This window comes from Danio aesculapii, chromosome 18, assembly GCF_903798145.1.
Source record: "Danio aesculapii chromosome 18, fDanAes4.1, whole genome shotgun sequence".
NCBI lineage: Eukaryota > Metazoa > Chordata > Actinopteri > Cypriniformes > Danionidae > Danio > Danio aesculapii.
The window spans coordinates 25,118,052-25,132,648 of record NC_079452.1 but is presented as its reverse complement, the minus strand read 5'-3'; the positions used below and the strand labels follow the sequence as shown (position 1 = coordinate 25,132,648).

The 14,597-nt window shown below is 39.3% G+C and overlaps 1 protein-coding gene across 1 annotated transcript; it reads left to right on the top strand.

Annotated features, from left to right (window-relative positions):
• Position 1: 1 nt before the first annotated feature.
• On the top strand, positions 2-10,772 carry celf6 (CUGBP Elav-like family member 6; the record flags this gene model as incomplete). The annotated part of the gene is made up of 9 exons (XM_056478007.1): positions 2-56; positions 4,941-5,020; positions 5,473-5,616; positions 7,609-7,753; positions 8,141-8,278; positions 9,004-9,066; positions 9,964-10,044; positions 10,264-10,346; positions 10,644-10,772. Coding segments are annotated over 9 exons (918 nt in total), but the record flags the coding sequence as incomplete, so codon positions are not given.
• Positions 10,773-14,597: the final 3,825 nt, after the last annotated feature.

Here is a 14,597-nt window from a genome sequence, read left to right as displayed (position 1 = left end):
TTTCGGTCAGATCGAGGAGTGCACCGTCCTGCGGGGGCCTGATGGGGCCAGTAAGGGTCAGCACTGACACAACTCTATGATCACACACACACACACACACACACACACACACACACACACACACACACACACACACACACACAGACATGTTTGTTTTCCTATATTAGGATCTGGTAGCATGTAATGAAAACTACAACTCAGGGTGTGTCTCAATTAGCACTCTTGTTCACTAGTCAGTGCACTGTGGTGTAGCTCATCAGTAGTGTTTTTAGCACAGGTGTTCAACATTTTTTTTAAACATCTTTATTTGTGTTCAACAGGAAAGTTACTCGAAGTTTTTAACAAGTGAGTAAACAATGACCGAATGTTCACTTTTGAAGTGTCGCTTTAAATAATTTCACTAGTTCCCTTGTTCACTAGTCAGTGCACTGATCAGGTCGCCAGCTATCTTAAGTGCTGTCTCAATTGCAAAATTCTACTAATGCACTGAAACATTTGAGCCCTAAAATGTCCCAGAATACACTATGAAAATCAGGGTGCACTGATGCACACTAAATATGCGCCCTTAATGGAAGTTTAATAGCGTTAAATATGAATCACGTGACCAAAATCTTCAAAAAACACAAACATACAATCTATTATTTATTTATTGTTATACAACAGATCTGTCTGGTTCGATCGACTGATAGCTGTGAGAAATTAAAGCAATATCAGCACTAGTGTAGCCTCTTGTGTATTACTCCGCCCACACTAGGACTAAAGAGGGACTAAACACACTAGAGTCTGACAGATATCGCAGCTGTTGGACAACATAATGTACTTTTGAGGCTTTTTAGGTGAGAATGTAGTTGTTTAGATTGCAGCTATGCAGTTTATTTATAAGGATAGTGGCTATTTTAAATATTTATCATTTCTGAAACTCAGCGCATTGGCAGCCTTCAGCCTGTCATATTGAGAAGAGCAAAGGCGCTTGGCGTTCCTCCACAAGATGGCGACAGAGACCGCATAATATCTGTAAATTCAAACTAAAGCTGTAAATCATTACAGAACACGTAAGTGATACTCGAAGTCGATCTCTCTCTTTTGTATATGTTGTAGTTCTGTATTTACACCATAGTAATAAGCAAGTGTTTGCTTTGCTTTGGCTTTTCCAGTGTTAATTATTGTGATCTCCTCACTGCAACAGAGCAATACTGGGAAATCTCTGTAGACTGATGGCATTTCATGCTGTTCAGCCTTATAATCTTCAAATGTCATCAAAATCAGCCGTTTTGTCATCACTTTAGACATCACGCTAGAGAATCATTCAAACACTAGCTCCACAGTGACGTTGGTGAACGAGCAGCGGTTTCTGCTGTTCTGAGGTCAGCTGCAGATGTGAGCAGAGATGTAGAAAGTACTAGAGACCCTGACTTAAGTAAAAGTGCAAGTGCTTTATCAAAAAGTGACTTGAGTAGAAGTTGAAGTGCTCTTTAAGCACCATACTTAAGTGGATTCAACATTTTTTGTACTTAAGTATTGCAAGTAGTTTATTTCTAAGTGTACTACTCAAATACTGAAAGTAAAAGTACAAGTGTTGTGTAATGTAGTTATTAAAGAAAGCAGTCAAAAGACATCATATTGTTTTGTTTATTGTAAATATCATTTGGGAGGGCTTGTGATTAAGCAGAACGAAAAGAAACATGGCTTACGATACTGTTTTTCTCTCGCGCTTGAGTGACAGATCTGACAGATTATAACGGCTTTAACACACACCTTTCAAAGTTGTGTGTCACAAAAACAGTCCGTAATCCACTCAAAACGTTATTGGAACCCATTTTCGGATCGCAGAGTACCTGTTGTAAACGCTGTAAACGAAAGTCCTAAACATTCTACCAGAAGACGCTGGTCGCTATGGCGCCCTCCATGCAGCAGCCAAGAAAAAGGTCTATAATTGTAATGAGTAGCGGTGTGAATCTACACTGGTCTCACGGTTCAGTTACGATTATCATGCCATCCATTCGGTTCAATTCGACATCTCGGTGCATTGACAATGCTTTCCATACATAATTAAACTTTTGTCCTTTAATACAGCAGTAAGATATATGAACTGTACCTTTAATTTGACCTGCTCAAAGAAAACACTCTTTCTGAATATATCAAACAAAACACATGCACAGAAGACCGCATGAGCATTTATAGCAAATAAAGTCATGTAAATATTGTCCCACTTGCTGTTTGAGCGCTGACAGGTGAGGTCTTACACCCCTTTGATTGGTTATTTCTCACCTGCTCATCAAAAAGGGCTGCTATCGGCTTTAGAAATAAAAGCGTTGTTCACAGATGGCGGAAAGAACAGCCAGTTACAGTCTGTATGCACATAATACGCGGTTATCACAGGTAATCCATAATAGACACAGTGGAGAAAACTCACACCTCAGGTACGCTCATGTCAGGATCCTCAAGTATCGCTTTAACAGACAAGAGGAGAGGAAAAGTTACCTCACAAACACGCCAGCGGGTCGAACATCCAAAGTGAGAGAGAGAGACAGAGATGGAGTTTTACAGCATTTCTCCATAGTAGTGAAATAGCGGCTCGTGTGCTCTGCCTTCTTCAGTGTAGTAAGAGCGTTATTTACTTGCCCTCGCCTCCTTCGCCATAGTATTCTACTGTGACATCGCGCATACGAGCTAAATGAGGTCAGTACATAATAACTGGTTATGATCTATTACTGAACCGATCAATAATTTTGCCACCAAACAAGTAACGATGCAGCACATAAAAAATCAATCGGAGTAAAAGTATTAATCTCAACAAAAATATGTACTGAAGTAAAAGTGGAAGTAGGAGAAACAAACAATACTCCAGTATTATACAGCCTTTTAGTACTTAAGTACAGTAGTGAAGTAGTTCTACTTAGTTACTATACATCTCTGGATGTGAATGAATGGCAGAAGAAAGTAGTTCCTTGTACAAAAGAATTTTTTGATTCTCAGGGCCCTATCACACACCTGGCGCAATGCAGTACAAGGCGCGACGCAATAGTTATTTGCTAGTTTCAGCTCGGCGCAAGAGTCGTTTTGACGTTTTGCAGCACGCTGTTTAAATAGCAAATGCATTTGTGCTCATATGTGCACCCATAGGCGTTCTGATTTTAAAAAGGAGACGTGTTGAGGTGCATTGCTGGCGCGTTGCTATTTTGAGAAACTTTAATAGTCTGTTCAATAGACCAGATCAAAGCTGGTCTAAAGTCTAGCGCAGAGCCCGTTAGTTGTGCGCCTCACTTACACATTGCTTAATACAAACAGGATGTACAGCAATACGCAAATATCTTTACAAATGAAAAAGAATTAAAATATTATGAATATATATATAGGATATAATAAGGATATATATATATAGGATATAAATATAAAGGATTAAAATATTACAAAAACATTTTATTTTCTAGCCTACATAAATATAAAAACCATACTTCCATGCCTTCTTCATCTCGGTGGGCTTTTTCAGTTTAATCATAACAATTTGCTTTTGTATAATGTTATTATTATCAGCAGTATTATTGATTATCTGCATATTTATATTTGTTTTATTAAAAACAAGCTTAGATTTGTCCACCTGTCAGGTTTTAGACCATATGGGGCACAGCATGTGTGTTTGGATACTCAGTGTTTTGAACACACTTCGTTATTATTGTTCATTATTGTTTGCTGGAAATTAGAACTAAATTTAGAAAAAGTTCTGAAACAAATCTTTGCACTTAACAAATGAAATTAATTATGTAGGCTAATGGATGTCTGTGCGTACAACACATTTCCCTCTCCACGTGAGTGAAAGTGAAAGTAAATAATGAGGAGGCTCATGTCGCATTCTCGCGCTGTAGATGCTCTGTTTAACTGTTTTCTCTCTAGTGAAGCATTTACACTTATAAAGTCCGCCATGTAAATAACAAATGCACCATGGTGCGACACAACTGACTCTTAAAGGGAATGGGAGATGAGACTCTGATTGGTTTAGTCTCAAAACACACCTATAACTCATTAAGAGAATAAGCTCAACCCTGTTAGACCATGCACCACGGCACAAAGCAGATTTTTCCATCCTTATATTAGCAAAAGTGGATTCAGACACGCCCTTAATGCGTTTGCGTCCCTGCACTTTGCGCATGGATCGTCAAAATAGAGCCCTCAGTGTTTGATTTTCTTTTTTTTATATACACGATTATGCCATCAAACTGTTGTATAAACACAATATCACACTCGTAGCAGCCACTAGGGAGTGGCACTGAGGCCCTGCAGCGTCAAGCCAACACATGCCTTCCACCAGTGCTGATATACAGCTATATAGCACTGCTACAAGTGTGATATTGCTCATTTAACATGAACGAACATAGCTCAACAGGTTAGGAACAATCTAGCCAACATTTCTAATTGTTTAACAGATAAAATGTTGCTGGTAAATGAAATAATCTAATTATTTAGCTATAATACACAGCAAAAAACATGGTCAAATGAATATATCAAGATGATTAGCTTTTGTTGTTTATAAACTCCAGTCTTGATGATGTACAATGAGGACGTTCTCAATAGTATCTGGATGTAGACTTGGATATGCAATCTGCAGAGAGATGTAATGTGAGACGTAATGCACTCAGTGGAGCTATTGATGTCACTGTGAGGGGCGGGGTTAAGTGTGCGCATTAAAATGCATTGCGTGCAACTCACCTCACAACTGCACCGAGTCTGCATCCAGACCCTCATCGGCGTTCTCATGTCACACTCAGTGTAGTGAACCAAGCTCATTAGTGCTCGAATTCATGCACACAACCTACCGAAGAAGGGAATCGGGTGCTGATTGAGACGCAGCCACAGTATCATCAAGCTTTTCCTTTGTCTGTTGAGTATACTGGCCCTCTTTCTTTCTTTTTAATGTGAGTGTTTGTATGTTTCTCCCACCACAGGCTGTGCGTTTGTCAAGTTTTCCAGTCATGCAGAAGCTCAGGCTGCGATTAACAGTCTTCACGGAGGACAGACGATGCCTGTGAGTCTCAGAAACTTCACTAAACCCACAATGTGTGTGATTTTAATGTTTATAGAGATCAGAAAATACAGTATCACAGCCCGCAATGCTGTCATTTCATTCACAGACTCAAATGATTATTGCTCACACAGATTCATTCACAGATTCATTCAGAAAGGAAATGCAGTAGCTCATTCTGTGCAGTATTGTTTCTCCAGTGATTACTTTGTGTATGTAAATCTGGCTGTGCGTGTGAATATGATCCTGACGCTCTCCTGAAATAAGATTATTTAAGTGATGGTGTGACGAAAGCCTCGATCAGAGCTTATCAAAACCTCCAGATCCACTCCAGAGGAGAGAGAAACACCTGCCGCCTCTGAAAACACTTTACGCAGATCAGTTTCTGTCCATCTCAGTTTCTGTGTGTGTGTGTTTGCATCTGTTTGTGTGTATCTTTGTGTGTGTGTGTTCAGGGAGCATCATCCAGTCTGGTGGTGAAGTTTGCAGACACCGATAAGGAGCGAACGCTGCGGCGGATGCATCAGATGGCGGGTCAGCTCGGCATCTTCAGCCCAATGAGCGTCCAGTTTGGAGCGTACGGCGCATACACACATGCTGTGAGTCTCACACACAGTAGCACTGATTAATACGGTGCGAGAACGGTCAGCTTTACTTTAAAGATGACATCAGTATTCTTCTGTTCAGAGAATAGCAGTCGTGTATGAAAACGTTCGACCTCCTTTAGTGGACTTTGCTATTATTTTTGCTATAAAAAACCCATTTCTTATTTAGATCAGGGGTTCCCAAAGTTTTCAGCTCACGACCCCCAAAATAACAACTCCAGTTACTCGCGACCCTCACCATCCTCAGAGGTGGTTATAAACATACAACGGTGCCGATAGGCCTACATAAACACAAGCATATTTACAACACAAACCAGAAGACAAAAACGCTCAGTAAGAGGTTTGAGATCGGGGTGCTTTCACACCTAGACTTTGGTTTTGTAACCTGGCGCGTTTGTCTCCTTAGCGTAGTTCATTTGGCATATGTGAATCCAGCAAACACACTCTGATCTGCGCCAAAACAACCGTGATCGCCTCAATGGGGTGGTCTTCCTCGATTGAAACGAACTCTGGAGCAGATCGAGTGTAGTAAGAAAGCAATACGATCCAAACAAACTAACAAACCGGGCTATATCACAGTGTATTATGGTTATGTACAGTGCTCAGCGTATATAAGTACACCCTTCACAAATCTCTCTTTTCAATTCATATTTTTAATCGGAAGCTATGCAATATTATATTTGTCCAGTGTTGGGCAGTAGCTTAACTACATTTCTCAGTAGCGTGGCGGTAGCGTCGCTACTTTATAAATCCAATACCGTTTCAGTAGTGAAGCTATTTTTTTTAGTCAAGTAGCGCAGTAGCGTCCACACAAGCTACATTTACCGATCGCAGATCAATAAGTGGCAGCACCAACATTCACAGAGCTGTGAGGCCGGTGTCTAGCCAATAAAGGTAAATGCATATGATGGCGAGAATGACGATTTCCTATTCTTCCTGTTTTTCGGTGTTCGACAACAAACTTTTTGGTGCATTGCTGCCACCTCTCACTCTGGTTGGTGACGTTGCAAATGAATCATTGGACTGACACGAGGAACCTGCTTGATGGAAAGATGACTGAGAGAGGAGATATATATATATATATTAGTGGTGGGCCGTTATCGGCGTTAACGTGCTGCATTAACGCGAGACTCTTATCGCACAATAAAAAAATATGGCCATTAATCTATTCTCAGAGTTGGGTTGGGAGCTGGGTCTATTCTACGCAAGCTATAATGACTTTCACCTTGATATTTTAGCGTGGATGTATTCCTGACCGGTGAGCCGTCTGACAAACAAGTGCCCTTCTGAATCAAATCAGCAGGATGCCTGCATTGCCTGACTTTAACTGCAGTTTGGCAGTTTCACTTTCACTCATGAACATTTCATTCATACGCTGTGACAAACTGGGTTATTAAACGCAAGGAGCGAGGACTGGTGAGAGTGTTATGGAATTTAAACACAGACTATATCTGAAGTGTTTGGAAGTAATTAGCGTTTTCCTCCTGTAGAAAAGCATCATAAGAGAAATGTTTAGTGGCTCAATGTATTACTACAGTGTTTTTAAACGTCTAAACACTTTATTGATATAGTGTACAGCCAAGCACATGTGGTCAGAACACAAACGAGTCGCAGGTAATGAAGTATTAAGAGTTTCTCTCAAGGAAAAACCTGTCTAAGCAAATTGCCAGCAGGCGTCTGTAGCTCCGCTAATGCTCCGCCTCTTTGCCCTTGTTTGGTATCCCCTGGTTAGTGCGATGATGCGTGAACAAAATGGCGATAGTTGGCCACGCCTACTTGTAGCTCAATTTGCATTCTTCAGAAACCTATGGGTGACGTCACGAATACTGCGTCCATATATTTTACAGTCTATAGTGTGAACTTATGATATGACCTCTTTAGGCAGATAATAAAGCAACAGAAATGTAGAAATAAATCAGTGTGTGTGTGTGTGTGTGTGTGTGTGTGTGTGTGTGTGTGTGTGCGTGTGTGCAGCAGATGATTCAGCAGCAGCAGCAGCAGCAGGCGCTCATGGCAGCGACGCAGAACTCGTATCTGAACCCCATGGCTGCTCTCGCCGCCGCACAGATGCAGCAGATCGCAGCTTTCAACCTCAACGGCCTGCTGGCTGCGCCCATGACCCCATCTTCAGGTACTCCCCAATCTTAGCAAGATTTTCATTCATTCATTTTCCTTCAGCTCAGTCCCTTTTTCATCAGGGGTCGCCACAGCGGAATGAACTGCCAACTATTCCAGCATAGGTTTTACACAGTGGACGCCCTTCTAGCTGCAACCCAGTGCTGGGAAACACCCATACACACTCATTCTCTCTCTCACACACACACACACACACACACACGCGCACACACACACACACACACACACACTCTCATACTATAAAGGCCAATTTAGTTTTAGTACAGTACACACACACACGATCACTGACACAAACTATCTCTCCCTCTCTGTGTGTGTATCTGTGTGTGTACATGTCTGTGTGTGTGTCTGTCTGTGTGTGTGTGTATGTGTGTCTGTTCAGGCAGCAGCACTCCTCCAGGTATCGGTGGCGGTGGTCTCTCCTCCATGGGTGTGAATGGCTTCAGTGCTCTCGCTGCTCAGAGCAACGGCCAGCCGGCGTCTGAAACACTCTACACCAACGGCATACACCCTTACCCAGGTACACACACACACACACACACACACACACACAAATACATACACAGACATGAAACACGGATACATTAACTGACACAGACATGCGCACACACACATTGACACATCAAAACACACACACATTCACAGACACACAAGCACACACAAATACATAAACACAGACACGCACACATAGATACACACACCCCACGGGTCTTCACTTCGCATGATCATAAGCTAGCCCCCAAACCACACACAAGCACACAGACACACACACACATTATTAATCATAACCAGCAGCCAGAACACTTGTGCTAACTGAGGGTTGTGTGTGTGTGTGTTTTTTTATTTGTGCTCATGTGTACATGTTTGTGTGTGTGCATGTGTGTGTGTGTCTTTGTTCACTTGTGTGTGCGTGCGCGCGTTCATGTGTGTTTGTGTGAATGCGTGTGTGCTTGTATATGTTTGTTTGTGTGTGCATGTGCCTATGTGCATGTGTTTTTGTGTGTGTTTTTTTTGTGCATGTATGTGCTTGCATGTGTGTGCTCGCATATGTGTGTGGTTGTGGATGTTTGTTTGTGTGTGCATGTGCTTATGTGCTTGTGTTTTTGTGTGTGTTTGTGTGTGAATGTATGTGTGTGTTTGTTCACGTGTTTGTTTGTGTGCATGTATGTGTATGTGTGTGTGTGTGTGTGTGTGTGTGTGTGTGTGTGTGTGTGTGTGTGTTTGTGTGTGTGTGTGTGTGTGCAGCACAGAGCCCGACAGTGGCTGATCCTCTCCAGCAGGCGTATGCAGGTGTGCAGCATTATGCAGGTGATTCTCTTTCCTTCATAAGTCTGTTGTTTACAATATTTGTTTACTTCACATTGTTCACATGTTTAGATTTTATTTATATTTTAATTACATTTTATTTTTGATGCTTTTTTGTAATTAAAAAATCCTAATTTATATTTGTGAAAATGTTGATGTGTTCTTTTATAGTTTCGCTGGAGTGCAGTGAGTGCACTATTCTCTGCTTCTGAATGGCTGTATTTACATTTCTGTCGTGTTTCGTCTGGTACAAACAGCCAAATTGCTCATCATTGCGTATTTTATCTGCGTGAACCCTGCTGAAGTGGGCGGGTTGTGTGACGTTTGTTTCGGGGGATGTTCTGGGGGCGGGGTTTGCGTGATGTGCTGTGAGCTACTAGCCCGACAGTGGAAACGAGACATGATTTCAGCCTCACTTCTCAACCTCCTGGGCGACTGGCCCGGCCGGCCCGATAAAAGCCCTGGCTCACACTGGCTGGACAGTGGAAATGCGGCTAGTGGGCGGGTTACAGAGACCAAAACAAAGACAGCCATTCTGGCACATAACGCACAAAGCAGAATATCTGACTTCAGCATTGTTTTTCAGATAAACAAGAGTGTTCACTGAGCATGTTTCTGAATATCTGCAAACATATGATCGTGTTTTAATGCTTTAGAAGAGTCAAACACTGACATACAGCACCTTTAAGCTAATTTCAGTCAGCTGACAAGTCAATATTCTTAATTTTTTTCCTTTTATTCCAGTAACTTCAGTGTATATGTGTATATTAACTCTAATAACCTACAGCTCATGCATCCATTAGTTTTGTTGAATGAACATTATGAAGGAAGCGGAGTGTGTCAGATGTCATGTATGAGTGCTGTGTGAATTATAATATTAATGTGAAGCTCCACCCACAGCAGCCTATCCTGCTGCGTATGCGCCAATCAGCCAAGCCTTTACCCAGCAGTCTCCAATCATTCCCCAGCAGCAGAGGGAGGGTAAGTGACTCCGCCCACTCCGCATAATTAGCTCATACATATTCATACCAATCAAATAACACACAGGAGAGCTTCATCCAGTTAAAGCATCATCCTCGACAGGAACACATGATAGAAACTAGTGTATTCTCATCTACGTCTGTGTGTGTGTGTGTGTGTGTGTGTGTGTGTGCGTGTGTGTGTGTGTGCGTGTGTGTGTGTGTGTGTGTGTGTGTGTAGGACCAGAGGGCTGTAATCTGTTCATCTATCACCTGCCGCAGGAGTTTGGTGATGCGGAGCTCATGCAGATGTTTCTGCCCTTCGGGAACGTCATCTCAGCCAAAGTGTTTGTGGACCGAGCCACCAATCAGAGCAAGTGTTTCGGTGAGTCCCGGTGTGTGTGTGTTTGTGTGTGTGTGTGTGTGGAGCGGCTTCTGCTTTTCAGGTTATTGCAGTAATAGTGACGCACTGTTAATGTTTATACTGTGGGACGGTGAATGCTTGATTCTGATTGGCTGATGAACAATTTAATATGTGACGTTATTTTCGGATAAACGTACAGCTTACATAGTGTGTGTGTGTGTGTGTGTGTGTGTGTGTGTGTGTGTGTGTGTATGTCAGGTTTCGTGAGCTTCGATAACCCGTCCAGTGCTCAGGCTGCCATTCAAGCCATGAACGGCTTCCAGATCGGCATGAAGAGGCTGAAGGTTCAACTCAAGAGACCGAAAGATGCAAACCGACCATACTGAAGCGGACACACACACACACACACCACTGCTGGAGCCATCAACAGGTCAGAGACTACACATACACATACGTACATACACACACACATGCTGGAGCCGTCAACAGGTTAGAGACCACACTCACATACATAGATACATACACACACTCTCATATACACACACATACATACATACACATGGATACATACACACACACACACACATCATATATTTTACTGATTCATTTAGAGGCGGCGCAGTGGGTAGTGCTGTCACCTCACAGCAAAAATGTCACTGGTTCGAGTCCCGGCTGGGTCAGTTGGTGTTTCTGTGTGGAGTCTGCATGTTCTCCCCGTGTTGGCGTGGGTTTCCTCCAGGTGCTCCGGTTTCCCCCACAGTCCAAACACATGTAGTATAGGGGAATTGGCTAAATTGGCTGTAGTGTATGTGTGTGAATGAGAGTGTATGGGTGTTTCCCAGTTATGGGTTGCAGCTGGAAGGGCATCTGCTGCGTAAAACATATGCTGGATAAGTTGGCGGTTCATTCCGCTGTGGCGACCCCGGATTAATAAAGGGACTAAGCTGAAAAGAAAATGAATGAATGAATGATTCATTTAGTTGTTTCAGTTAGTTTTATTTATATTTTATATTGATTAGGGGCTTTGTTTTTGTTTGTTTCCTTTTGTTTATTTTATGGTTTTATTTAGTTTTTTTGTGTGTGTTTTTTGTTTGTTTGACTATTGTTTGTTGTGGTGTGTTTTGTTTGTTTTTTTACTTTTTTGTTTATTTACCTGTTTGTTTGTTTGTTTTTTTGTTTGTTTGTTTTTTGTGTTTTCAATCATTTGTATTTAGTATTTTTGACTCTTTTTTTGTTTATTTTACTGTGTTGTTTTGTTTACCTTTTTTTTTTTTTTACAGTTTTTTAACTGTTTTATATTGATTTGTTGTTGTTGTTGTTTATTTTTTGTTTGTTTGTTTTTTTACTGTTTGTTTTGTTTTTTGGTTTATTTTACTGATTTATTAAGTTGTTTTTTATTTAGTTTTATTTTTGTCTATATTGATTTGAGGTTTTGTTTTTGTTTTGTTTACTGTTTCATTTTGTTTTGTGTTGTTTTCTATTTTGTTTATTTTACTGTTTTATTTAGTTCAATTGTATTCTGTTTTGCGTATTTTTGTGTGCGCTTTGTTTATTTGACTGTTTTGTTTTGTGTTGTTTTTCACTTTTGTTTATTTACCTGTTTGTTTGTTTGTTTTGTTTTTCTTTTATTTTACTGATTCATTTAGTTGTTTTATTTAGTTTTGTTTATCATCTGTATTGATTTGTTGTTTTGTTGTGGTTTTGTTTACTGTTTTATTTAGTTTTGTGTTTTTTGTATTTGCAATCATTTGTATTTTGTATTTTTGACTGTTTTGTTTTGTTTACCTTTAATTTTTTTGCTGTGTTTTATATTGATTTGTTGTTGTTGTTGTTGTTTGTTGTTGTTTGTTTTGTTTCCTGTTTTGTTTATTTTACTGTTTGTATTGTTTTTTGGTTTATTTTGCTGATTTATTTAGTTTTTTTGTTTGTTTTTTTTTTGTTTATATTGATTTGGGGTTTTGTTTTTGTTTTGTTTACTCCATTTTCTTTTGTGTTGTTTTTTTATTTTGTTCAGTTTTATTTTGTTTTATGTATTTTTGTGTGTGTGCTTTGCTTATTTGACTGTGTTTTGTTTTGTGTTTGTTATTTTTACTTTTATTTACTTGTTTTTTAATTTTGCTTTTATTTTACTGATTCATTTAGTTGTTTTATTTAGTTTTGTTTGTTTTATAATGATTTATGCTTTTTTGTGTTTTCAATCATTTGTATTTAGTATTTTTGACTGTTTTGTTTTGTTTATTTTACTGTGTTGTTTTGTTTATAATTTTTTACAGTTGTTTTTACTGTGTTTTATATTGATTTGTTGTTGTTTTTTGTTTGTTTTGTTTCCCGTTTTTTGTTTACTTGTTTATTTTACTATTTGTTTTGTTTTTTGGTTTATTTTGCTGATTTATTTTGTTATTGTTTTTTTTATTATTGATATGTGGTTTTGTTTTGTTTACGGTCTTGTTTTGTGTGTTTTTTTTGTATTTTGTATTATTAATCAATTGTATTTTGGACTGTGTTTTGTTTATTTTACTGTTTGTTTTCACTGTATTTTGTGTTTGTTTATTTTACTGTTTTTTTTTTATTTACTGTTTGTTTTATTTGCACTTCCTCTTCCGTGTTGAGCTCATTGTGTGTGCTGGTTGTGTGTGCTGGTTGTGCTCAGTGCTATAGTGAATCGGTGGTGCGCTGAAAGAGTCTGAGTGTGTGTGTGTGTGTGTGTGTGTGTTTCAAAACTCCGGCAGGCTCTTGTAGGTCAGGATGGCCCGGTTTCTCTCTGGTTTATTGGTCTCTCTCCAGCAGGCGATGTAAGTTCCTCCAGCGCTGTGACCATGGCATGACGTGGGATTGTAATTGTAATTTTATTTTTGGATATTTTTATATTCTAATTTTTATTTGATTATATCTTTGTTATAATTATTATTGTGTTATTTATATTTATTTGTGTAGTTTTGTCTCTTGAACACTGCTGGTGTTGTGGCTCTGGTGGATCGGTCATCATTTACTCACCCTTAATTTGTTTCAAACCAAATTTCTTGTTATTTTGTTATAATTTTTTATAATTTGTGTATTTTATTGACTTTTGTGTTGTATAGTTTTTTATTTAGTTTTGTGTTTATATATTTAATTCAATTTAAGTGTAGTTTTTTTTAGCTCATTTTTATTACTTTATTTTTAATATTTTTAATATAATTTTTTATTGTTTTTTTTAATTTACTTTATTTATTTGATTAAATTTGATTATTATTATTATATTTTTTGTATATTATTCATATTTATTTGTGTAGTTTTGTCTCTTGAACACACCGCTGGTAGTCGTGACTCTGCAGGATCTGGTGATCTGTTATTGCTGTTGTTCTGTGAATTGTTCTGTTGCTCTTCCTCGTGATGAATGTGGTGGATATTTCACTCTCTGTGGTCTGTATTTCTCTATTTCTTTATTCCAGCTCTGTTTTAAAGGCTTGCTGGTGTCTGCTGTTTCTGATGGCTATTTTAGTGTTATTGACATTGTTGTGTCATTTTTAAATAGCTTTTATATCGTTAGTTTTCATTTAATGTTGTGGCGCTTCAAGGACGGGGCCAGTTCACCCAAAATTTAAAATTCGGACATAATTTGCTTACCCTTGATTTGTTGTTTATATCTAATTTTTAATATAAAATTTTTGCAAAAATTATTACATTTAAAAAAAAAAGTTTAATTCCATTTATACTGTATATACACACTCAGCGGCCACTTTATTAGGTACAGCTTACTAGTACCAGGTTACCTTCAGAACTGCCTTAATCCTTCATGTCATTGATTCAACAAGGTCTTAGAAATATTCCTCAGAGATTTTGCTCCATATTGACATGATAGCATCACGCAGTTGCTGCAGATTTGTCGGCTGCACATTCATGATGCCAATCTCCCGTTCCACCACATCCCAGAGGTGCTCTATTGGATTGACCTCTGGGGACTGTGGAGGCCATTTGAGTACAGTGAACTCATTGTCATGTTCAAGAAACCAGTCTGAGATGATTCACGCTTTATGACATGGTGCGTTATCCTGCTGGAAGTAGCCATCAGAAGATGAAGACACTGTGCTCATAAAGGGATGGACATGGTCAGCAACAATACTCAGGTAGGCTGTGGTGTTGACACCATGCTCAATTGGTACTAATGGACCCAAAGTGTGCCAAGAAAATCTCCCCCACACCATTACACCACCACCACCAGCCTGAACTGT